This window comes from Pogona vitticeps, chromosome 1, assembly GCF_051106095.1.
Source record: "Pogona vitticeps strain Pit_001003342236 chromosome 1, PviZW2.1, whole genome shotgun sequence".
Lineage (NCBI taxonomy): Eukaryota > Metazoa > Chordata > Lepidosauria > Squamata > Agamidae > Pogona > Pogona vitticeps.
In genome coordinates, this window is record NC_135783.1 from 321839244 (window position 1) to 321865947 (window position 26704).

Sequence of the window (26704 nt, forward strand, 5' to 3'; positions counted from 1 at the left end):
GTTTTTGCATCCTCAGGCAGAACCTGAGTTCTACTTGTGTGACTAACTTGTCTGTAGACAAACTGGGTATTGCAGAATTATCTTGTTGCATGAAACCAGCTGGAAAGTCACTGGAAAGTTTTGAATGAAACATCACACCATCCTTTTTAAACTCCTGACATGAACATGTCTCTTGTTAGGCTTGTCATAACAGAGGAAGGAATCCTCCATCTATTAAATATAGTTACTGACATCGTGAGATACCATAGTCAACACAGACTATGATGATAATGATAGATAGACAGACAGACTGTTCCTTCTTGGAAAAGGCAGAGTTATAATTCCGGTCCCAGACAGAGTTTAGAAGGCCATTCCACCAGTCCTTCCAAATTCAGGAGAGGCAGAACTAGCTCAATGCGAAAGAGGGTTTTTTTTTTGCTGGTCGAGCCTGAATAATTGAGGCACAAGGTTGCAGTGTGTTAACAATAAAGTTTATTAATAAGAGGATAATCTGAAATATTGCTTGCTTTTTGGCACTTCATTCAAACATACTTCCTCTTCCATAAGTGAGGTTTCATTCATCACCACTAGCATCTCTGTGTCTTAAGCTAATAGAACCAATATAAGCAATAAATACTGTACAAAAGAAAGACTAGAAAAGACAAATATTTGAGGTGAGTGAACAAGCAAGAGAGAGGAATCTGACCCAAACCTTCACCCCTTAGAACTGGGGATGGAGAAGAGCAGTCTTTGGGACGTTGCTGAACCCTGGCTCCCTTCAGCTCCAGCCAACGGTCAGGGATAAAGGAGGGTTAGATAGTCCAGCAACATCTAGGAGACAACGGTTTCCCCATCCCTGCCACACAAGAATCACATAAAAAACATTCACTCCTCTTTGGAAAGCCAGAAAACGTTCTCAAAAGCCCTTCTTCTGAGGAATGTCAGACTACCACAGGGGAAAAAACGGACTTCTAGCCAGGCTAGAATGACTCTGCTTTTGAGAGTTTCTTCCCCAAAAGTCTTTACCCCAGAAAGGAACATCGGGATGCCCTTTGTTCAGGGGTTCAAAAACATCACAGCGCCTTAGGTCCCTAAAATAAACAGCATTTGGCATTGCGTTGTCCCTTTCAAAGCAAACAAAACCACAGAGCAGTATTATCACTGAATAGGTTAGTCACAAACAAAAGTATTTTGAAATAAAGTGCTTTCATCTAAAGTCAGAAATAGAGGATCTCATAAATGCCATTTTGTAGAACTAATACATATACTGTACATACACAGATATAAATTTATACAATAGTGTACTGATATAGCAATAAAATTATGTGGCTGGGACAATATACAATTCTTTAATAGATTAAATACAAATTGCTGGACAGAATAGTTACAGGGTATAAAAATAAATCCTTGTTCCTTAGTATTTACTCTGCCAAATGAAATTGCAAAGCTTTCAGGGAGTGTAAGGTGCTTATGAAATAAAAGCATTCAACATGCTAGAGTTCTAAATTCTTACAGGCATTTGTGACCCATACTCATTTCTACTCTCACCCACCCCTTAACAGAAAGTGTTGTGGGTTCTTTTTTTTCTTTTTTTCTTTTTGGAGGGTCCTCTTTGTCAATATAGAACAGCCTTCTCCAAGGCAAGGCAAGCTAGGATGATGGTAAATGTAGCTCAGCACATATACCTACACCACATCGGAGGCAAGTTGGTACAGAGTACCATGTGCCTACCATGGGTATAATCCAGCTCCTCTGCCTGGATTATACCCATGGTATGAAGCTTAGACCAATAGGGTTTACCAAAGAAGAAGAAGCCAGCACCTTTTGAGATCAGTGTACATTACAGCATCTCACTGGCCAAGATCTAACAACAAAACTCACACTAACAGAACTGCTTCCATCAGTAGAAGCTGGAGGAGAGTGACTTTCCCCTTTTTCCTGAAACCTTTTCAGGCAGTGTGAAAGGCCCTTTGGGGGAGGAGAAGGAAGCTCTGTTGCACTAGTGGACGGCTGCTAGTACAACACTGGACAAAGGCCATTCTCATGATCATTGAAATCTCACCTTCCAAGCTCCTGAAAAAGTTGCGCCATACTTATACTGCAACTTCTCAGAAAAACATAGCAGCATGCAAGGTACGTCATTATTACTACTTTAAATGTAGAGCAGTGGGGAGTGTAAAAGTTTTAAGTGACTTTTGAGAGACAGAGGGAGTCTACCTGGAGCTACCTAATGCTCTCAGAACATAATGCCATATTTTAAAGATTTGTACATTCAAATCGAATGAGAAGAATAAAAACCAGTGGCTTAAGATTGTTTGGCAACAGAAACATGAGTTGATTTTGAGGAGCCAGCCCCTTTAACAGTATCTTCCTATCACACGTGTATTTTCAGGACTCCCTGTTTGGCCACCAGATGTCACAACAGAGCTGACCCAAATCCGCAGTCCGGGCACTGGACAATCAGTACTGACACAGAAACACAAGCTTTAAGAGAAAACAACAGATTTCATTTTAAAAGGGTATTTTCAGCAATTAAAAAGAAAAGAATTAAGAGCCTAATTCTGATATCCTCAAAGCCTACCTGCTTGTTGCAAAGCAGCATTCTGCCATTTTCATTCTAAAGACAGACATTATTTATCAGTATCTTGGCCCTGGCACTTAGCCCTCCCTTGACATACAGCAGAACTGGGGTAATCACAGTAAAGAAAATGTAGTGTAGCTTCTCCACATCAAATGGCCATATGTTGAAAGTCCTTAGCTATAACGCAAGACAAGTTTAATAAATGACTGGTAACTTGATCTGACACCCAGGGCATTGATAACAGATTGTCAGAAAGCCTTAGGAGGTAACACTTTGTTCTCTGAGCTTTGGAGAGTCTGTAAAGGCAGATGGTTGCAGACTCTCCATTATGCTGAAGTCAGTGCTATGACAATAGAAGGAGCTGTCCTGGAATACAGCATGTCAAATCTTGCAGAAAATAAATTATGACCAATGACCTTGACAGAGGCCAAAATCCTGTTTGCTTTCTCTGCACACATAATAGCTTCTGTGTTGCAGTTGTCTTTTTTTTTTAAACCAGGAAGATCAAAGATTGTGGACATTCCACGGCAGTCAATAGGACCTGCTTAAAGTGTGGTTTAGTGTTCAGCACCCAACTCTCACACTGCAGAGAAAAGACGCAAAACTTTGAGGCAGGACTTGTGACTCCAATATACAGTATCACTAGAAATACTGCCTGAATTCTATAGTTGCACTCAACATCCAGCATCTTGAAATTTTGTATTCTATTTTAAGCTGTTTTAGCCCACACCTAGTGAAATTTCACAATTTAAGATTTCTAGTAGTTGTACATCAGGGCTTCCCAATAAGCAGCAGAAATTATGCAAAACACATGTGCTAGATGCTAAATTTGCATAATTTAATTGTAGTCTTCTTTTAATTAATCTCCACCGTCACAACAGTTCTCATGTTTACCTGTCACACCCAACTCAATTCTCACCCAATGTACTAATAATCAACCTTTCAACAAGCTAAAAATCAAAAGCATGACATTAGGAAAAAAGGGTCTTTCCCTCATCAGCGGAGAGACCAAACAACTCTGCAATAAATCCAAATGCAGGTGGTTCTCTCCCTGCACCAATGGAGGCCTTAAAGGCAGAGTGAATTTCCATACTGTTTTAGGGCTGGGGAGGGGCAAGAACCATCTACAGCACCGCTACTAGAGGAAAGTCACTCCACATATGTTGGTGGTGGTCTCCTACCTGCCGTAATCATTGTGGGCTGCAACAACCCTTCCAACGAAAATGGCAATGGCCAGAAATCCATTTCCAGCTTTTTAAAAAAGATACTATATTTGAAAGAAACAAGACGTGTTTCAATCATATACCTTATTTCAAAGGTGAACTGGGGTCTTAGGATCATGTTTGTTTGTTTGTTTTTAACTAGAAAACTTTTGCACCAGGAGAAGGTGCTATCTCCAGGGTCTGCATGCCATATGTGGGTCACTGCTGGCATAAGAGAGGGAAATGGCTTCAAATGGAGCAACTGGCCTTTGCTTTTCCCCTTGATGGCTAACTCTGATGATCAAAGTTACTCACCATGGTCATTTCCCCAGGACAGGAGCATGGCAAGTTGCCTGAGAGGGTGAGCGCATTGATAAAAAAAATGCAGGAAATACTATGAGTTTGGAGTGAGCTGATTTGCATTTTTTCTGTTGACCATATGACACACAGGGTAAGGTGAATCAGGCCAGAGTGCTCCCTTCCAAATCCATCGTCTTTTTTTTCTTAGCCACTGAGGCTCCTACATTGGAAAAACAAACAAACGAACGAACAAAACAGATCCATTTGCATCAGTTCAGGCATGTGATCGCTTCAACCAAGGAACAAAAAGGGAGGATGAGTTATGAGCACATATACACAAAGTGGTGGTTTGCTGCTTGAAGCATCTCCCCCCTAGCTTCATGAGGGAGGATGAGCCATGGAGAGAGAGAGCGAGAGAGCAGGAAAACCATTGCTCCAGCACATACTCTCTCTGGCAAAGCCTCTTTCCATAGGCAAGACTCCTCCTCCTGCTCCTCTTCTTCTTCGCTTAAGAACAGAAGTTCTCTCTGTGGGCAAACATTTTTTTTTAAAGAAAAACAAATGAGATGAGGTAATCAGAGGAAGTAACCCTTGTTGCAACTTGTTAAGATAGTTCCTTTGAAAAGTGCCCCCTAAGGGCTTCACAGAGCTACAAACAAGCAGGAAACAAGGCTTTTCTCCTCTCTGTCTGTGGCCACTTAAACTGAAGAGACCTGAATCCCCCAATGTGAATTCACAGCAAGCGTGTGTGAATGTGAGGGAATTTCCATTTCCCTTGCTGTGCAGTTTCACCCTGATGCTCAATCAGACCTTGGTACATCCAGTCATACTGGATTTTTTCAGGCCTACCTGGAGACACTAGCGATTGTGCTTAACCAATAAAACCACAGACTCTTGTAAACCTGCACTCCTAAAAATATACCTGCTGTGTGCTTTTCTGCCAAGTCTCTGGAAAACAACGAAGAAAACAGATGTAAATACTTGTTATTTTCTTACTTGACCTTCTGGGTAGAAATTAAATCCATTTTGTCTTATTGGATCAGCTTTGGGAAGCAGCTAGTTTCATCACCCACCTACTCACTTCAGTGGATTTGCTTTCAGATATACCCCAAGACTTGATTTCCAGCTCCCCCATTCACATACCATGTTTCGCCCAAACAGTGTGGAATTTAATGCTGTGGAAGATATCTCCCTCTCTCCTCTCTGGAACCGTACCAAGAGGCTTACCTTTCTCGATGCATCTTAATACATTTACCCTTTTATCTAAAGGTACAGAACACACAGTCCACTTTAGGCACTATGCAAAACTATAAACTCTACCCCTTAATAATGCTTCTCTGCCTTGTGTGTGGCAGAAACAGAGTGACTGCTGTATAAAATGAGCTAAGGGAGGACTTTTCAGACAGGCCTTTATAGGCTGGGCCCACCAGTTCTTTTGATTCATCCTTGCCTAGAAGGCCTCAGGACGATCTACGGGTTACGGCAAGCATCCTCCCACTGGACAAAACAGAATATGGCAAAGGCTGGAGGGTTAGGATGCTAGGAACGAAAATGAAGGCCTCTGCAGAGAAAACAGAGCCCCCTGAGAGTCTGCACTTAGGCCTGTGCTTACAGACTAACTTGTTGACAAAGGACAGAAACACAAAGGATGACTCCGCAACCATTATGAACCAGAGGCCTTTGCCGTACCCAAAGCAGGCTTGGAAGAATTGAAGGAGAAAACAGTTCCATTATAATTTCTGGCATGTTGTGTAGATGACAACAGACCATGTCCTCCTGCCCTCCAGAGCCTCCTTCCTGGTTGTGCTAATACTCCTTGGCCTCCTGTAACTGAGAGAGGTATTCGTCCTCAGGCGGATTGTCGGTGCACCGCTGCCCATTGTTGGGAGGCCGTACAGCATGGTATCTGCTCCAGTCACCTTTGCACAGAATCCAGGGCAACTTGTCCACCTTGTAGTGCAACTCAGGGGAGAACTCTGTGCTGATGAGGTTGGGGGCCCCGGCCCCCTTGCCTCGCGTGATCAGCTTGGTGTTCTCATCGTAGCAGCAGTGTTGTGCAGCCAGCGTGGTGCTATCCAATGAGAGCATGGAGCGCAGGCAGAAACGGGCGGTAGGCTTGTAGATGTCCAGCCGTTCCTTGGGACCACTGGCATCCCGCCAACGGAAGTTCTTGCCCTGCTGCTCATCTCGCAGGTTGACGGCGCTATAAACCGCCTCCAGGGGGTAGGAGCAAGGACAGCTGGGCAGATCTGACAGTACTTTGCTCAGGTATTTGCTGAGGAAGTCACTCTTGCAGTTGAGCCATTTCTCACAGCTGTCCACATCTGGGGGAATAACCAAACCAACAAGACATCACTAGCAGATCATCCTCTTATTATTTTCAGTTATGTTTCTCTTATGTTTAAACCCTGCCTTTCCTCCAATGAGTTCACGGCAGCATATGGGGCTCCCCCCTCATAAACAGTTTATCTGCATAATAAACCTGTAAGGTGGGTGAGGCTCCAAAAGTGTGAATGGCCAAAGTGAAACTGCAGTGAATTTTGCGATCAAGTGGGAGATGTGAACCCATGCCTTCTGAGTCCTAGTCCAACTCTCTGAAGATTGCAATTCACGGCCTGCGCCAATATGAGAAAGCTGTGAAAAATCCTTTCCTAAGTACCCAGACCAGAGACTGTGTTTACTATTTAACTAAAGATGGGGATATTCATATTCATATACAAATATGAATATCCATGTCCCAGCTGGGCCTAATGAGGTGTCATAACAGACGGGAAGGCAGAGATTCTTGACAGCATTCTGAATTCTGTTGTCAACACCAAATACAGTGGAACCTCTACTTAAGAACTTAATCCGTTTTGGAATGGTGTTCTTAAGTTGAAACGTTCTTAAGTTGAAGCAAAATTTCCCATAGGAATGGACTGAAAACCAATTAATCCGTTCTGGATGGGTTTTTTTTTTGTTATGTAGAGGTGTGTTCGTACATTGAAGCATTAATTCCCATAGGAACTAATGCAAAGCTGGTTAATACGTACTCTACCACTAGGGGGAGAATTTTTTTTTAACCTAAGATGACCTTAAAAAAAGAGCAGGAAAGGTTTTTTTTCCTGTTCTTATCTTGGATTTCTGTTCTCAAGTAGAAACAAAATTTAGCAAATGGAGCTGTTCTTAAGTTGGATTGTTCTTAAGTAGAGACGTTCTTAAGTAGAGACCCCACTGTAAGCCATTGGTTTTCTCTCTGCCCAATTGCAGAACACACACATGCCCCATCATGTGTGCCCAGGAATTCCCTCTTCTAGCAGCTAGGGTTGGAGAATAATCAACTTTAGCTTCTTTCCATTTCATGTTTTCTAGTCATAAGTCTCTTCCTGTTTCTACTCCATCTTGTAATTAAAAAAATAAAATAAAATTGGCAGAAGAAAATTCCAATGCATATTTTGTCTGCTTTTCTCTGGACACTCAGTTGTGTCTAATACACACATTTCTACAAGCCATTCCACATAATAGAATGCATGTTTGTGCTTGGTCTGTCTTATGTACACATTTGGCATACATTTTTGATTGAAGAACTGCATTATAAAAGGCAGAGAATTAAGAATGGTGCTGAGTGATACTCAGTGTGGTGTAGTGGGTAGAGTGATGGCCTAGGATTCAGGAGGCCTGGGTTGGAGTTCTTGCTCAACCATGAGAACTCACTGGGAGAGGAGGACTGATAAAACGCTCCTTAAATATTTCACTCACTTTGAAAGGCATAATGATGGTGATGATTATGCACCACGAAGTGAATTATGTCCTATGGTGACCCTTTTCAGGGTTTTCAAGGTAAAAATTACTCAGAAGTGGTTTACTGTCTCCTTTTTGCGAGAGCATTCTGGGACTGTGCAGGTTCCTCCGGGTGACACAGTATGGCTCTTCTGACCTCCCGACCTCAGGCTCCATAGCCGGATACTGTACCTACATCGCTGAGCTATTGCTATATGTTGGTTCTGACCTGACAGCACATGATGTCACAAAGGAATAATGCAGAACAACTGAACTTCAGTTTAGATGTTATTTTGGAAAGTACCCATTGGAGAGGTCCTGCCCTTTCTTTAACAACAGGGCCCAATTCTTTTGCCCTAAGACTCTGCTGACCTGCGTTCAGGATCCCTGTGGCATTCTCAGCTTCATACGGCATCTCTTCAGTAGTGAGAGACAGCTCCCCATCTGTTCCTTGAGAAACACACAGAAACAAAACGGTCAGGGCAAACCTTTCAAGACCTGATGGATTCTATTTTGAAGAAGCTACAGACAGCGACCCTTTTGCCTAAAGAAGGGAGGTGGCCCAAGGACAGAGGTTTCACCCAAGCCTTTTTGGAACTATTGAAAAGGGACCTTCTTAATAAACAAGGGCAAGGAAAGCTGGTCAGTAGGCAGCATGCAGAATGACAATGAACTGGTAGCTCTGAATTGTTAGAAGTAGTGACAATACAGTGCATATAAAAGATGCAACTTAGGAAACAGGGCAGGAGTGGCAGAAGAAAAGATATACCAGGACAGTGGTGTAGATCACAGGTTCTGGACTCTGTGGCAGTACACGCATAGCCACAAGACCGGGTTCTCTTCTGGTTCCCACTGCCACATGTTACACTGCAGGGAGACCAAGGACTCCACTCTTCCTCATGCTCATAGTCTAGAGAGGGCAAGAAAAAGATGGCACACACTAAGATTCTACAAAGCCGAGCAGTCCATCTCTCTCTCCTCCAAACCTGAATTGTATTAGAAGAGTAGGCAAAATGCAGCCCTCCAGATGTTGCTGGACTATAAATCCCATCAGGCACAGCCAGCATAGCCAATAGTGAAGAATGCTGGGAGGCGTGATCTAACCACCTCTGGAGGACCTCATTTTGCCTGCCCCTTACAAACTCAAAAGAGCAAAAACAGAGGAGGTAGTGGAGGAGGAATGATGCGGGCCATATTCATTATATTTTTGCTGTTTTAGCTTAGATATTAAAGGTTTTATCTTTTGCACTACTGTTAAACTTCCTATTTCTACTAACACTGAACACTCAATAAACAGTAAGCAGCCAATCTGGTAACTTGCCACAGAGGTTTGAGGCAAACTACAACACCAATTCTTTAAACAGTAAAAAATTCTTGGGAACAATGAGACAATTGGGGGTGCTGGGAAGTCCCTGAAGATATATCATGATCAAGAATGAAAGACTCACCATAATTATATTTCTCTTTGAAGATCCAGTTCTTCTGATTGGGCCACCTCTGATCCCAGTCATCTCCCACTCCACTCAGCACTGTTTCTTCCTCATCATACTCAGAAGTGTAATCTTCCTCCTCATCGTCCTCGTCCTCCTCTTCTTCTCCCCTGCTTCTCATGTCCAAGTTGTCATCATCATCATCATCACCCTCCTCCACAGGGTCTGTGTACTCCCAGAAAAGTGGCCAGAAGAAATCTTTATGGGACAACCACTCTGAAGAGGTCAAAGACCAGTCATTGCTAGTTTCCTTGAGCAGGTCCATTTCCATCTCAGCCTGAGGGTCATCGACCACCTCAATGGTCACCTGGAAACCAAGCCACAGGGTAAGGCTATTTCAGAAGCACAACCACTTAGGTCAAACCGTGCATTGCAGGACCACTGTGGGAGCCACCGCGCAAAATCTTATAATTAAAAATCTTATAATTCATGTGTCATCTCCTGATGTGCTGCCAAACATGACATTCAGTTCACGAGTTAAAGAACAGGTGGTAAAAAGTACAGTAAAAGAACCTGGGCCTGCTAAAACTGCAACTAGTCTTTTAAAAAGAAATTTACCCTTCTGTGAAGATTCTCAGTCATCCCAGTGAGGTTGAGTCATGGCCACTGGACTTCTTTCTTGTTAGGTTGAAACGTTTCACTACTCATCCAAGCAGCTTTTTCAGCTACTTTACCCTTAATATGTCACTCTTTCTAAATTAAGCCCTGCTATGTATGCAAGAACTCATTTCTCCTATGCTGGTACAAACAGAAGCTCACAATTCTTTCTACTTTGGCAGAGGATCTGTGAGATGATCTCCAAATTCTATGAACAAATACATTGAGAGACCAACAACACAACAGAAGTTTTAGCCTTCACAAAATTAACAATAAGAGGAGGGTTATAATTTAGGATTTTGTCTTGATTGTAATACATTCAATGGAACAGAAAGTTTGGTCTTTCCTTATAAATATCTCAAATCATTGCGAAGTCCCATCCATAAAAATCTACTAACACAACTAGCAACATACAGTACGGTGGTGCCCTGCTTGACGATTACCTCGTTGTACGATTAATCCGCTGTACAATTAGTTATTTGTGATCGCTATTGCGATCGCAAAACAATGTTTCAATGGGGTTTTTCCGTTTGAAGACGATCAAAAACAGCTGATCGTTGGGTTTTCAAAATGGCCACCCGCTGTGCAAAATGGCTCCCTGCTGTGTTCAGGATGGATTGCTCGCATTACAGGCACCGGAAAATGGCCGCCCTATGGAGGATCTTCGCTGGACGGTGAGGTATTTCACCCATTGGAACACATTAACCGGTTCTTAATGCATTTCAATGGACTTTCAAAGGATTTCGTTCTACAGCAATTTTGCTGGAACGGATTATCATCGTCAAGTGGGGCACCACTGTAGTTTATTATAATATTCATACTTGGCTGGAAGTATGAAAAGTCGTTGGAACAAACATGTCTTTATACCCTGCTTTTTTGAGCCACAGGGATCTGGAATAAAACTCTGTCCAAAATGGAAAGTTGGGGCTTCATGAGTCCAAAAGTCATCTACCTTTGACTTTATATACTTTATACATTTCACCTCTTCAAACAAAACAACAACAGCCACTCAGGCACCTCCCTCTAGCCTTAAGTGAAACATGTAGACTTCTTTTGCAGCATTAGCAGAGGTTTATCTTTTCTAACTTATGTAATTGTGGATACAACCAGTCTGTTTAATTTTATACTGAGAAGTACAAGTCTTCTCAGTAGCACAAGCCTACCTGAATATTTGGATTCTGGGCACTCAGATCCACATTGGCTAAGCCTGGCAGGTTCTGTAAGTCCAGCACAAAGGGAGGGTTCTCTTCCTGGATTGTGCCCCCAGCCCTTAGTGACTGCACCTGGTTCCTTGCAGTTCGCTGTGGCGGCCAACGGCGCTTCTGTCGGCGTGGCATGGCCCGTCCATTTCGCCTCAGGTTTCGTACCTGATTATACTGTGGCATCTCTTCTTCTTTGATCGAAGCAAGGGCAGGTGAAGAAGAGATCTGAGGTTGAAAAACAGCAGTGGAAGCATCACTGCCTAATACATCAATGTACATTAACATACAAATTCCGATACACTGATCGACTCTTTCCCAATGTGATTCTATCCAGATCTGTCAGACTCCCACATTCCCTTTCATGGCCACAACCTTTGGAAAGGCTGCCATGAGGTAACACCTCACTCTTCTCCATCTCATGCTTAACAAAATTGAGACTGGCCTTCATATGGCAATTTTTGTTACTTGAAAATATGGTGAACTTGGTCTGCTGGCTTTGGAGGCCCTCCTGGTCCTTCTGCAAAAGGAGGTCTGCTATTTGCTCCAAAGTCCTGCTCCAATACAGCCATCGTCATGCTGGCTTCTCTAACCTGGTTTCTTCGGTCCTGAACAGTTCAGGCTAGGCTATTCCTGTGTCTAGGTACCCAGTGTGGTGTAGTGGATAGAATGACAGACTAGGGCTCTGGAGACTAGGGTTCAAATCTCCAGTTGGCCATGGAAGCTGATTAGGGCAATAGAGCTAGTAATATCTCACTTATTTTGAAAGCCCTATTAGGATTGCTATAAGTCAGTTCTGATTTGATAGCACATAACCAATGTTCCCTTTATAATTTTCACCCCTGCTCCATGGGAGCCTCACCTGTCTCTGGGCGGGGTTTCATCCAAAACCCAGAAGTAAACAGGCACTGATTCTGGCTGCCACTGTGCAGCGCCGATGGAGCTCTGTGCGCCTCCACACACATGCACATGTGCATGTGTACCTACAGGAAGTGTGTACCTTCCTGTGTACACAGGAAGGTACACTTCCTGTGTACCTTCACTTCTAGCATTCAGGATTTGCTCCTCTAAGCTCAACATAGCCAATGAACAAGCAGATTATACAATCTCTGTTCTCTATGTCCTATTATTTTCATCAATCCCGTAATTATTCCTTTGAAGGCTGAAGGGATTGTAATTTGGCTTGCTCAGAGGCACACCTCTGGTTCTACAGAGGCAGTAAGAATTTGGCCCAAGCACAACTTAACATGCAAGTCATAAATAGAAGAGTCTATAGGAGGATGCGGTGTCACATTTTATGTACCATACCACACCACCTGGAGAGAGTGGTCTTTTTTCAATTTTAGGTGCTATGCAGGGTTGTGTACTTGAATGGGAGACCACCAGGAAAAGCTGGGAACATCTCCAGGTAGGATTTGATAAGGATCATGCCTAAAGCTGTGCAGAGTCATTCCTACAGGTCAAAGTTGAAATACCAGGCTAGAATGCGGCGGCCAGATTACTCAGTGGAGTGAAAAAATTCCAACATATTTCACCCACTCTGGCCGCATTGCATTGGCTGCCCATCAGGTTCCGCATCGACTTCAAAGTGTTAACGCTTACGTATAAAGCCCTAAACGGTTTAGGGCCTCGATACCTGGCGGAACGCCTACTCCCACCAAGTTCTACCCGGGTCACACGGGCGAGCCAGGAGGTGAGGCTGAGGAGCTTAACGCCAAGGGAGGCCCGAAAAGAGAAAACAAGAAATAGGGCCTTCTCGGCGGTGGCTCCTTGCCTTTGGAATAACTTACCTCCTGGCATTCGCGGAGCTCCCTCGCTGGGCACCTTTAAGAACCTATTAAAGACTTGGATGTTTCGGCAGGCCTTCTCTCCAGATTACTTTTGATTTTCTTCTCTCCTTTATTGTTTCCCTATTTTTAATTGTTGTTGTAATTATGCTGTTTTATGTTATTGTATTTTATCTCTGTTGTTGGCCGCCTAGAGTAGTCCACCACGACTAGATAGGCGGGATATAAATTAAATAAATAAATAATAATAATATAATAATAGATGGACCATGGATGTGACTCGCTATGAGGCTGTTTGCTACGTTCTTATGCTTCATTGCATTGGTGTATTATTTCTGAGAGAGAGAAAAAAATCCCAAAGTAAATACAGAAAACAGAGGAGGTATGTGTTGTTTTGTATTATTTTGCTTTGTTTTGTACCAATATATTTAATTAATGTTATATGAGACCATTTGTGTTATCTTTTTAGCTTTTCATAACTTGGAAAGAAACCATGACTTTAAGATTATTATTAGATTTTTTTTCTTTTCCTTTTTAAAATTATATGTATAAAATGCATAGCCAAAGCAAGCAAAGTGGGCCGCTTTTATATCACCCTATAGCGCTTAAAGCACTATTTAAGAGGTTTACTATTTAATTATGCAGGCTACACATTGGAGCCCCTGCTCCAGCAAGCTGGGTACTCAGTTTACTGACCTCAGAAGGATGGAAGGCTGAATCAACCTTGAGCCAGCTACCTAAGCCGACTAGGATCAAACTCAGGTCATGAGCAGAATCATAATTGCAGTGCTGCAGTTTAACCACTGTACAATATACATATTAAAGATGTGCATATTTCAAAAGAACACACAAACACATTTTATTATATGAGGAAAACGTGAAATAATGTCTACAATAGTGAAGTGTTTGCCAGATATGTGGTAATACTCATGTGGGAGGAAAAGCAGTTTCATAAACTGATGCAGAACTTGGACCAGGCTGGAGTGCAGAGAATCCTGGTGTGTTTCTGAGAAAAACAATGAAAACCGAACTGACAGATGTTCATATCCTAAACTCAAAAGTTTATTTCCATCCATTACTAATCAATTACTTTCTCATTCTCTTTCGTTCTGCGTGGAATAAATTTTCATTCTGGATTCGTGTTCAAATGTAGCTGATTAACTTCACCAGCACACAGGAACACATGATTTGGCATATTCTAAGGCAGTGGTCCAGTTGGGAGTGGGGGTGGCACGCTTGTGGGGGTGTGGTGTGCCCACAGGGGGGTGGAACGTGCTCGTGTGCATGTGCGTGGAGGCACTCATGGGGGCCGCTTGCACGCATGTACACACACACACGGCTGTGCTCACGGGGAGCTGCTTGCATGCATATGCGCGGCAGCATGCGTGGGCACGGTCACGCGCGGGGTGAAGTGCACTCACGGGGGAGGCAGGAGATCTGTGTCCGCGGCCCAGTCCTTCCGAGGCCATGGACCGGGGATTGGGGACCCCTGTTCTAAGGCTCAAATCGCGTTAGCATGCATCTGTGTGTCTTTTTCTGTACTGGATAGTAAGTATATATGATCCTGATTTGGATGGAACCAGTGCACAGAGATGTGGGAAGTTTAAAGTTCATCCTCCTATATTTTAATTATTTATATCTCCTTCATGCAGGATTAAAAGAAACTCCATCAGTTCCACAATTTTTAGAAAAAACATGCAGATGTATGCTATTTGTTTAATGCAGCATACAGTTTGATACCAAGTCTAGAAGTTTTTTTAAAGTTAGAAAACCCTGTTTTTCTCTCCTAAGAACTCTTCGCATAAAAAAAGAGAAAACAGAATTGTGTCTACCAATTCAGATCAAGACCATGGTGCTGAAAGAAAGGGATTAATATTTCCTGATGCACCATTTTCTCTGGTGTAATTAGCACACACACAGGCCAACTTACCCCACAAAAACCCTGGTATGGAAAACCTACATTTATATGCCAGCTTTTCCTAATGGGAAAACAGAAGCTGGGGGTGAGTGTAGAGGAAGAAAATATGCGTCAGAAGAATGGCATGACAAGGGAAAAAATTAACTTGGGATGCAAAGTCACAGCAGGGAAAATTCATTTTTATTCACTGGGATCCACAATTTATCAAATCACGTTTTCCTGGAGGATATTGCTATAGGCATCCAGACGACAATTTGCAGGAGTCACAGACCATCTGCCAGCAACTCTAGGTATAACTGAGGAAGATTCTCATTTGAACGCCTGGAGAATTACGTCCGCTCAGCTTGGACTAAACTGAGCTAAGGAGGCACTAATACAACCAAACTGTCCCCATGCCTTTAGGGCACTGCCTTCCTACCCTGGGTCCCCAGATGTTCTTGGATGACAATTCTCAAAAATCCTGGACAGCACATCTAGTGGTGAAGGCCTCTGGGAGTTTTAGTCCAAGAACATCTGGGGACCCAAGATTGGGAACCACTGCTTTAGAGGACAGAAAACAAGCTTGCTCCATCTTCCTTGTGACAGCCCTGCAGATATGAAGAGGGCAATCAGTCACTTTTCAGATCTCTTCTCCAGGTTTAAACATACACATTTCTTCAGTTGCTCCTCACAAAATTAAGTTTCAATAATTACATAAACATAAATAGCATAATTCTAAACAGTGCTCCTATAAACAGCCACCCTTCCAACTGACTGCCAGATTTCCAAGCTGTCATGTCAGCATCCCTTATTAAAACTGCGCAGGCCAACATGAATGCAAATTTCAGCATGGCAAAGAAACCAGAGTTCATTAAATTCCTCTGTTTAGCATTCTGTTTGAACAAGCTGAACACACACACATACTTTCCTTCTCTTCATTCTATAGATGGAAAGTGCTATCAATATCTTTCTTCTTCTTCTTCACACCCGTCTTCATGTGAGAACTTGCCAGAAGCATGAGGAGGAACTACATTATTATTTTTAAAATAATTCTAATGAAAAGGTATAGGCTCTGGAAAAAGATTTCCCCGTGCTGTGTGGCGTTTCGAAGGAGCTTCTGGCTCCTCCTTGGAGTGCTTGTTCTCCAGGCCTCCGTTCATCTTGATGGGAGGAACTCAACAGGCAGCTTGACTTCTCTGGGCTAGCTCCCTGTATGCTACTTCCTCTCCCTGCAGGAGCCCAGAGGGTAGCTGCAGGATTAGAGGAAGCAAGGACACTCCCCTCCCCATATGGGATACTGAGAGGCACTATTACCTGCAATTAGGGCTTGATGGCTGAGGAAGGATTCTTCCCCCTCCATCCCACTTTCATCCTGATCGCTGGAGCACTTCAAAGGGAGCCAGAGCTAGCCTGGGCTCACATGAGTGAACACACAAGGCTGTCATCAATGGATTTACAAGGGCTGCACATCAAAAGGCCTGAAGCCTGCCTGCCCCACCCCCAGTGAAAGGAAGAGAAAGCAGCAGGGAAAAGATTGCTGGTCGCTTTTGCTGTGTTATTAATGAGTGGGGCAAGCTGTGGCAAAAGGACGGCAGAAGCATCCCCATCCTCCTGCGTATAACTGAGGGAAATATTGATTACTCCAGTAGGGTTGCTATCTGGTACTGTCTCTCATACTACCCTATCCTACTGTAACGGGGAGGGCAGCGGCAGGGGTGGGTGGGTTAAGAAAAACTGCAAGAGTGGCCAGTATATTCCAGTTCTGATTCATCTGGTCAGGTGCCCCAAGTAGGCGATCTGTCAGTATCATGAAAATGATTGGCCAGAGTCAGGCCTACCCTTAGGTAGAATAAGTCATTTGCCACAAGGCAGTCCCTTCTGAGTGTTAATAGTAGTTCTTTATTAAATTTATCATTATTGTGCTTTCACTGCTAAGGAAACGGAGGCGAACAGCAGGTAAGGTCACTAGATGGAAAAAAAGGACAGCATTCCTATACCTTTAATAGTTACCTAGAATAAAAAATTTCAACAGGTGTAGCTGTTAATGGAAGCTATGCCTGCTGAAATTTCCTTTTCCACATAACTATTAAAGGTACAGGATCCTTGTCCTTTTTAAAAAATTTAGTCTCCCAAATTCCAGGAGTCATAACGTGACCAGAACTGGGTGCTATGAGGCTTGGCTTTGGGTGGATGTACATGGGCAGCTCTGCCACTAGTCCATATGTTATACCCACAGCCTTCATACAGGTGGGCTACAGTCCATAGCTCTGAAACTAAACATAAGTGGCATTATAATAAGCATTAAAATATTTAGAAAACCAAAGACACATGCAGCTTTCCAGAGAGTTTTATAGAAGTCATTAGCTCATAACAACTATTAGCCCAAGTTATTGGTGCCCCAAAGTTATCATCTGAAAAGGGAATAAACAAAATACAAACATTATCTCTTTTAAAATTTAAAATAATGTCCTTGCTTGGTCACCTCAAAGTAATTCTTATCCATCTGTGAGGAAGACAGGATTGTGGATGCCTGTCAGTGTACCGTAATGGCCCAACCAGGGACCCATGACTGCCACTCAGAGGATCAAGCAGCCGACTTCACTTCACACAGGAAGCACTGAGGGGTTACAAGGCGCTGTAGCCACAGAACATAGTCAGGGAAGAGAAACGGGGATACAAACAGAGAATAGGATGATCTTGTTAGTTTTAGGAGTCAGGGGACCCTGACACATCTGATGATGAAATGGACTTGTCCACAAAAGCTCATATTGAAGAATATAAGAGTTAGTATTGAAAGTGCCATCATGTTTTTAAAACTCTATTTCTATATTGTTTTCACCTGTAGTGCTTGAACAGACTAACATGGCTAACCCTTCCACAACTATCAACCTGAGAAAGAGGAAGATGACCCGGAGGCACCTATCTACCTGACCCCATAAGTGAAGCTCACCCTGGCGAAGCGGCAGAAGAGACAGCAGGGAGGAAAGGATGAAAAAAACTTTTTATCTGAGGAATAGGGGGGTGCAAGCTAAGAGTGATCAGGTAACTACTGGGTGGAAGAGTCTCCCAAGGAAGACATCCCAGGGGAATGGGGTTATAAAGAAGACCCTTGGAAGAGCAGGTCTACTCGAATCAACCGACAAAGCCAGCAGGGACGGCTGAGGGGCCTTACGCCGAGAGAGGCCCGGAAAGAAAGAACAAGAAACCAGGCCTTCTCAGCAGTGGCCCCTCGGCTGTGGAATAATCTACCAACGGAAATCCGCCTGGCTCCCTTGCTGGGTGTTTTTAAAAGCCATTTAAAAACTTGGCTCTTTAGGCAGGCCTTCCCTCCAGTCAATTAACTGTTTCGTTTCTTTAATTTCCCATCTTAATAATGCATATATCTACTAGTTATTTGCTTGTGCAGTGGTGCCCCGCATAGCAACGTTAATCCGTTCCGGATTAATCGTCGCTATGCAAAAACATCGCTAAACGGATTAAAAAAACTTCATTTAAAGCGTTCCTATGGGGCCCCAAACTCACCGTTCAGCGAAGTTCCTCCATAGCGCCACCATTTTCACACCCTCGGTAAGCGAGGGCAGGGCGCAAAAATGGTTGTGGCGGCAATTTTCGGCGTCCGGCGGCCATTTTGGAACCACCGATCAGCTGTTTAAAAAAACATCGCAATGCAAAGATCAGTAAGCGAAACGCTTACCGATCATCGCAATGCAATGTTTTGCCATTGAAAACATCGCAACGCGATCGCATTAGCGATCTGAAAAAACAGATCACTATGCGGATTTGTCGTTAAACGGTGCGCTCGTTAAGCGAGGAACCACTGTATTATTAAGTTCTAATAACTATATTATTCTATTGTATTTTATCATTTTTTGTAAGCCGCCCCAAGTAGACTTTGTCTAGGAGGGCAGGGTATAAATCTAAATAAATAAAGTAAAAAAAGCTAGAATCCCAAAGGAGGGAGTGGCCAAAGATGAATGTAACCTGCCCACACAACCTTCCTATTGAAGAGAAGGGAAAAGAAAAGAGAAAAGAAGACAGAAGAAAGGGAGGGAAATAGCTTTGTCCCCAAAAAGACACTGGTGAGGATAGCAGACCCACAACTATCAACCTGCAGTTCAAGGGTGAAAGGACCCCGAGCAGCAAAGGCCAAGAGAGCCTCCCGCCCCATCTGTCCTCATGTGAGTCCAGGGAATAGCCACACTGAGAAGAATTCCGGCTCAAGGAGAGACCGAGTTGGCAACCCAGGGGCTCACAAAGGAAACTGAGTTACCTAAAGGGACTAGCAGCACTCCAGTAGATGCAACCAGGGAAAGACTGGATGCTGCTGCCAAAGTAGGACTAGTGACCAGAAGCAGGGCTACAAAACCTATCTGTCTTCTCCACCCTCCTCCCAAGTGTTAATAAACCTTGCTGAAGTTTATTCAGTATCTGCAGCATGTGTGAATAACACAACGGAAGGCAGGAATCCTGCTGAAGCCTCAGAGTCTACTGGGGCTCACACCAACTCATGTACATTCTGGAAAACCTATCTGAATGCCTGGTGACAGGAGTCATTCGCCTCTGGAATTTCACCAACCTGTTCTCTGGAAGAAATAATGAAGCATGCACTCTTTCACCCACATGCTTTTGGACTTAAAATTCCCAGAATTGTCCAGAATGCTTCCTGGGTGTCCCAGATCTTTGGAAACTCCATAAATCCTAATCAGGAGCAAGACTACAACTCCCAGGAAGTGTTGCAGAGTTTTGAATTTTGGTTAGAAACCTCTAGCTACACAGCAGAAGTACAGGAACTTACAGAGCAGAATTAGCTTCAAGTTTCCCCAGAGTAGACCAACCCTTTGCTGACTTCCAGTGGCACTTACAGTCTCAATAACTCACTCTGAGACTTTGGTAAGAGAAAGAATGAAAGGTTCCACTTACTTACAATTGAAAAGATTAAAAAACTACATACCGTACAGACATTACTTCTATGCAGCAACAGGCCTGAATAGACTCCTCAGTCTACTTCCAACAGTTTCCTGCAAACTACAGTCACATAACTGCACTGCTATTTACTAACCACCAGTAGACCAAAAGCGAGGGTAAAAGATTCTTAAGCAGGGAGGCATGACTCTCTTTGAAATTAGAGGCAGGACAGGAACAATTGGTTACTGCAGGACTGATTAATGTTCACCCCAACCAGAAAGGTCCCTCCAAGCCAAACTTTTGAAAGCAGCATACGAGGTTGAAATAACTTCAACAGGAAGCATCATGGCAGTTTCCTCCTTTTTAAAAACATTTTTTGAAACAGAGAGGCGAAAGGAAACCAAAAGGCCAGAGGAGCCAATGGTGTTGATAAAATCACTGGAAAGCCCTTCTGGGGGGATGGGAGGTGATTAGAGATGGGATCTGGCAGAGAGGCTTGTCAGGAGTGGCTAATCCATTGCGGAGCACAATGCGATTAGGAAGGTGCTGCTGTGCCCGTGGCAGCTGCCGAACGGTGACTGGACGGTCCGGCTCCATAGGGCTGGACCCTCGTTATTTCCACCTGTAGGTATCACTCTAGAGGTTATTTCACAACTGTAGGCATCACTCTAGAGGTGATACCTACAGGTGTGCTGATTTGGTTTTCTGGGTTGCAATTTTGGAAAAGCCTGGGAATTGAAGTCTAATGACACAAAATAGCACATTTCCTTGAAAAATAAACAAAGCACCCCTTCTTCTGACCTTCACTTGCTCGCCATCACCTCCCTTGGCTGTCCAGGGGTCTCCTGCTTCTTCAAATGGCTTCACTCTTTGCCTTCGCTGCTGCATAGGGCAAGGATATTCTGTAAACTGTAGTCCAAAAAGTAACTTTTCACATCTCTGTGTATGGTTGCAATCTGCAATTGCATTCCAGAATAACCTGTGCCACCACTGCTTCTTATGTTTGCTCTGATATCTCCCCATATTTATTTTTAATTGTTAGGTACTCAATTCAATTATTCTTTGGAACCTGCTGCTGTATAAATAAACATTTTCTTAGAGTTATGATTTATAGAATGTATGGAATCTATGAGTTGAATGCTGGAGGCTTCAATTTCTAAAAAAAATAATTTTCATTTGGAACAAAATATACAGAGTGAGGACAAACACAATGATACATAAGTATTAATCCCACCCCATGTTACTTTTGAAATGTAACTTTATTGCTCTTTTGTCACAAAGGTATTTGTTACAAATACTGTACTAATTTACTTGAAACTTACTACTCCCAAGGTCTGTCCAAAATTGTTATCAGCCCTCCTAGTTAGGGACAGAGGACATGCAAGACACAACTTTCATTCATAAGAACAGCACTGTTGGCTTCCTGTTATCTTCCATGCCTGATTCGATGTGTCAGTCTTAACAGTTTGGTACCGTGTTACCTCTCAGAGCACCTCTCCCCAAGAATATCTACCCAGTCTTCCCAGGCCTTAGTACTGAGGGTACCGTACCTACCCGAGGAGAAAGAAAACCTCCACCAGGAATTGTGCATTTTCAGTTGTGGCACTCTTTATGTGGAACAGACTTCAATTTGAAGCGAGGCAGGCCTATAAACTTTTAGAAGATCGGCTAAGACAGAATTGTTTATGGAGGCCTTCAGCAACATCCTACCATAATCTGCCCACGTGACCTATATTTTGTTATATTTTGTTACGTTCTGTTATATTTGTTCTATTGTGTTTATTCAGTTTGTGTGATTTATTAGTGGGTGTTTTTTTTTTGCAATGTGCTTAGAGTTTTATTTTCATTTCAGGTGTCATCAGGTGTTTGCCTATTTTAAAAAGTTTGTTTCTTTGATTTTTGTGGGGAGATGATGGGCATTCTATTCTTATTTGGATTTATATAATTTTGGTTCAAGTTATACAAACCACCTCGCGTAGCTGTCTTGATACGTTAGGTGGTATATACTGTAAGCTTTATAAATAAACAAACAAACATTGGCCATGGGGCAGGATCGTCAGCCACACCTGAGGATAAAAGACTAGCCAAGAGAGGACAAGATTAGCCATATGTACACACACACACATACTGTAGCTCTGACTTCCAACACTTTGTTGCATCTGCCACTTGAGGGAGCTGCCTCTATCTGTCTAATAGTAGGACTGGCCCTACTCAGGATCACTTCCCCAATCAAAACCAGTACTTTCTTCCCACACTGCTTTGATGCTTGGAGGTGGGAAGTTAGGAGACCCAATTGTGCCAGTCATTTTTGCTATCTGTTTGCTATTTCTCAGATGTGAAAATAGCACTAGGGAGTCAAAGCAATCAATTATTTTCATGGTGCTGGAATTCTATTTTTTTTTTCTGTATAGAGCAGAAATCTCTGGGCTCAGGGGAGGGTGCCAACAACCCTGTCTCCCCAAAAATACTGTAAGACCTAACCTGAAAATAAGCCCTAGTATGATTTTTCAGGATTTTTATTTTATTTTATTTTATTTATATCCCGCCTATCTGGTCGGATCAGGACCACTCTAGGCGGCCAACAATCAGAAAATGAGTGCTGCAGAGAGATATAATTGGATTTTCAGAAGCCCACCAAAGAACACAATCAAAATGTCTCCTTAATTAAGAAGGCTGACAACGCACAGTACAGGACTGATTTCTATCCACCAGTGTAAGATGGTGAGGGCCAGAGCCGCAGTCTTTTAATCCCAACATGTTTAATGCTTTCAAAAAGTTGTACTGGACTTCAGACTGAAGGTGAGAAAGATCATAGACAAGAAAAATAAAGTTTAAATAAAACTGAACAAAAACAAAAGGAAAAAGAAATTTTAAACAAAACAGATTGAGGAAAATATGGAATTCTGTCTGGTATAGAAAACTGGACCTGGAGATGGATCTCAAGTCTGAAGAACTGGTGAATGATTCAGCTGAGAAAAAACTACTTCACGTATGTTGCCTCAAGCAATAATGGAATAAAAATGTAACTAATAAAAATTAGCAAGTCATTTAAGTTTTATCTTGCTTTTCTGTTATATGGTGGAACTAAGAGCAATAAAGAATGATCAAATAAACAATAAAATAAAAAGCAGAAGAAATAAGAATAGATAAAAAGCAATAAAACAAACAATTAATAATATCATAATAGCTCTGAAGTTCCCAAATATCCTTCAAAAGAAGCCCCATGATGGATGAATTATAATAATCACATAAATGAAAGCACATCATGGTAGCCAGCAGTGCAAAAATACTCCTGGCAATGTATATCACCTGGATTGAATCCAGGGACACATCCAGCCATGCAAACTGGGGTTTCAAGGTTACCCTCAACAACTCCGTTCTGACATCAGATACTGTTCAAGAACCAAACAGACTTCTTAGATTTAGAATCAAAGTCCCGAATGATTTCATGACACCTGTTGAGACTTCCTCCTCTTCAAAACTATTAAAGAGTACAGGAGCCCTATTCTTTTTAAAAATCTGGGCCAACTAGTCTATAACAGCTAATTTTGAAGAGTGAACGAACATAAGACATAGCACAGGTTATCATGAAGACTACATTATATTATGAAATAGGAAATCCTTCCTGGCCAAAACCAGAAGCCGTGAAATGATGCTATGTTACCACCATGCTCTCCTGGCCCATTACAGGATTGAGATAGTTTTGACCAACCACTGAGAACAGACCTTTGAACAACTGGCTATCAAAATAATTCAATATTCGTTATAATTGTTCTGATTAGGAAAACAGGTCCTCACACAGTGCCCTTTGTAATCTTCCTCCACGCTAGCTGAGCTATGTTCCCTGTTTTATGCTTTGAAATCAACATAATCCAAACAGAGGGAATATATGGTAAAATGTGGATTCTTTTCTAAAATGTACAAGAGGTTTGATGACCCACTGCTTTTGAGAGGACAGCTGTAGCTTTAAACTTCATTTTCATATCAATAGTTCCCTGGCCAGGAAAATTCCTGTCTTGTCTGAATCAGGTTTTGATTGTTCACTCCAGTCTGCTACAAGTAGAACACAGCCCTAATCCAGACCATGAATGATCCCAAACATTGACCAAATACTTTCACAGGAATATGACTGAAAAGAGAAACAGCAGGTGATTGTCAATTTAGGAGTATTTAGGCAGTACCGCCTAAAAGCAAGCAGGACTTCACTTGTTAAAGCAGGGCTCTGGTCACTGAAAACACTGTAAGCATTTTAAACTTAATGCACTAACAAGTGCCTCTTGAGACCTACTGAATGCAGAAATATTTTTCAAACAGATAATCAATCAGACCTATCTGGCTGGGGGAAGTTAAAGGTTTAGAGTCCTGCCTGCTTTCACTCTGTAATGTCCAAATGGGGCAGAAGCTGACTATCATCCATGTTTCAGTAAATCCATAGTCTATGTAACCTGGCCAAATTCTTGTAGACGTTTTGTGTAGATTGAGGCTGGGCATCATTTGCAATCCTGACTGCCAATACACATATCTCTGCACAACCACTGTTGTTGTTATCTATTCAACTTTTACCATACTCTTCCACTGTATACTCAAGAAAGCATGCAATTCTCTTAATGTTTGGTTTGACTCTTTGCTGCAATAGCTAAAGATATGAAAAATTACGTTTTTGAAAACCCTGCCTCTTGGCATCTTGAAAATGTTGGCTTTAAATATAGGTGTACAACACATACCACGGATTTAGATTTGTGGCATCTACTTTGTTTATGAGAATACCAGATCTACCAAACAGAGCCTTGTACAAAAGGCTTGCACCTAAAATCAATCTATCAATTAGAGATCAGGAATTTGTTCTGAATAGTGGAATTGAACAGAGCTCACAGTCCTTCTACACAGAAACCGAGTCCTAGACATCTTAAGCTTTCATTGTTTCAGCAATATAATTAAAGAGAGACATATTTTGTTGCTGCTTTTGCTACACAACTAGGAGTCAGAAATTCTTGCCGGTCAATTGAAAACTACCCAGCGCTCTACTAGCACATCTGGATCTACTTTCTCCCCAGCCCCGAAGTATTTGCTTGGTTGCTTAAAAGTGCGCATATCCGCAAAATGGAAGAAGCACCACCCAAGATAAGTTGCCTCAGGTCTCCTCAGCCATTCATACCAAAAAGCTTGCTCCCTCTTATTAATAGCCAATTCCATTCTTCTGAAGCTTAATTCTTCTGAGAGCACCACACTGCAAGGAAGAGTGATGACATTCTGTTCAGAGGTTTTATTGGTCCTTGCTGATACAGCCAAGAATGCACTCAGAAAAGCAAAAGGCAGGGTATCATTTTCATTTAATCAGCTGTATACAAGAAGGAGAATGTTAAAACCAAAAGCTGGGCAATCCTTAGAAACAAGACACATATATGTGCATTATGGATTGAGTTGTAACCTCCAGAAGCTCTTCGTGTGTTAGGCTATCATCTCTTCCTGGCAGAAAGCCTGAGTGCTTTGGAAAGTATTAATTCAAACTTCAAACCATTAATTCAAGCCAGTCTGGCACATACACCAGATATGCTGGACTAAGGGTTCCATCATCCCATGTCAGCATCGTAACTGGCCTTGTTGGTGTGGATGATGGGGACAGTACTCAAACGTATCCACAGATTTGGGGAGGGCTGATGTGATGGATTTCTGGTCCAAGGACCATGAAAAAAGAACTGTCATTAAATCTTAGCATTTGGAAAGTACTGACCAAATTGAACTGTTCACAGCTTGTTTACCTTGTTTTCTCCCCCAGTGGCTAGAGTAATGCAAGATATAAACTGAGTTCACTTGTTTTGTCTGCAGCTTGTACAATATAATGAATTCTTGCATCCCTCTCTCTGGAATAGGGACTCCTGCAGTTTCAGCTGCAGTTTTCTTAACCGCCATCTCTACTTCATGCTTCCTTAAGAAGGCATACAAGGAGGGTGGGCTACTTATAATCATTCAGGTGTTTCTGGCCTGGAGCGACCATAGATGAAACCAAAAACATTTGGGGACATTTAACTAACGTTGAAAAACATAAACCACACATTACTTTACTATAGGCATTGCAAATTGAGGATGGGTCAGAGTTCCCACGCTCCATAGGTGAAGAATGGCCAGATCCAGCACACCCTGGACCCTCAGAGACCCAGATTACACTAGGTCTTTATGTGGGTGGCTCTGGGGATGAGCAAGAGGAGGCTGGATCCTTCCCAGCCAAAATGAATGCCAAAGATGAAAGAAACAAGCCCAAAGGAAGACTGTAAGCCTGCTGAGCTGGAAAGTCTTATAGAGAGAATAAGGGGTTCTGTAGGAGGCAAGGGGTCCTGGAGGGGAAATATCTTGCTCTGGGAGAGACTAGCAAGCCAAATCCTGCAGCTGATCTCTCTAATGTGCTGGCCAAATGCCTGCAACTGAGTGGTGGGTGGATGTGACGTAGGCAGCCCACCTCCACAAACCTCAGCTGGGGACAGTGTCTCTTTTCGTTCCTGAGCGCCTTGTCTTGTGTTACTTTTGGACTGTCTGACTATGGTTTTGGATTCTCTCCATTATATTTGTTTAGGTTACATGGTTTTTGCCTTTTGGGGCCTGGATCTCTTGCACCTGGTCTACCTTACACTCTAGTGAGCCCTTTGTTTGTTGTTCCTAGAACTGGCCCCTCCCCAGAACAGGACAACCCCATGTGTTCATATGGGCTAGAGTGGGTGAGCAAGTGGCTGTAGGGCTGGCTATGACTGTTGGTATCCAAAGACAACTGTTGTGCCTCAGATAGAGGACAAGAAGTCCCTCTTCCCTCATTCGTGCCACATATAGAAGCTGACTAGAATGACGGCTGAATGCTGCAAGGGAAAAGAGTCTCCACTGCATCTGAAGGGGGCAGAACAATTGAGAGAGTACAGGACAGGCTGTGTGACAGACAGAATTTAGTTCCTCCAACCATGGCAATGGGCTGGGTGTTCTTTTTAGTCTGGAGGCAGTGGTTGCCCTCAGACTCTGTATCTG

General features: G+C 42.8%; 1 protein-coding gene across 2 annotated transcripts in view; it reads right to left on the reverse strand.

The window, feature by feature from the left end:
- Window positions 1-448: 448 nt before the first annotated feature.
- ISM2 (isthmin 2) overlaps window positions 449-26704 on the reverse strand; it is a 40279-nt gene continuing 14023 nt past the window's right edge. The window contains exons 2-6 of one of the 2 annotated variants that reach the window (XM_072986487.2): window positions 11072-11335; window positions 9270-9618; window positions 8591-8731; window positions 8194-8271; window positions 449-6386 (exon numbers count right to left, since the gene is read on the reverse strand). In XM_072986487.2, coding sequence (XP_072842588.2) covers window positions 5869-6386; window positions 8194-8271; window positions 8591-8731; window positions 9270-9618; window positions 11072-11335 — 1350 coding nt within the window. In that variant the 3' untranslated portion in view covers window positions 449-5868. The remainder of the gene's footprint in view (window positions 6387-8193; window positions 8272-8590; window positions 8732-9269; window positions 9619-11071; window positions 11336-26704) is intronic. The other variant, XM_072986488.2, reaches the window with a different exon arrangement.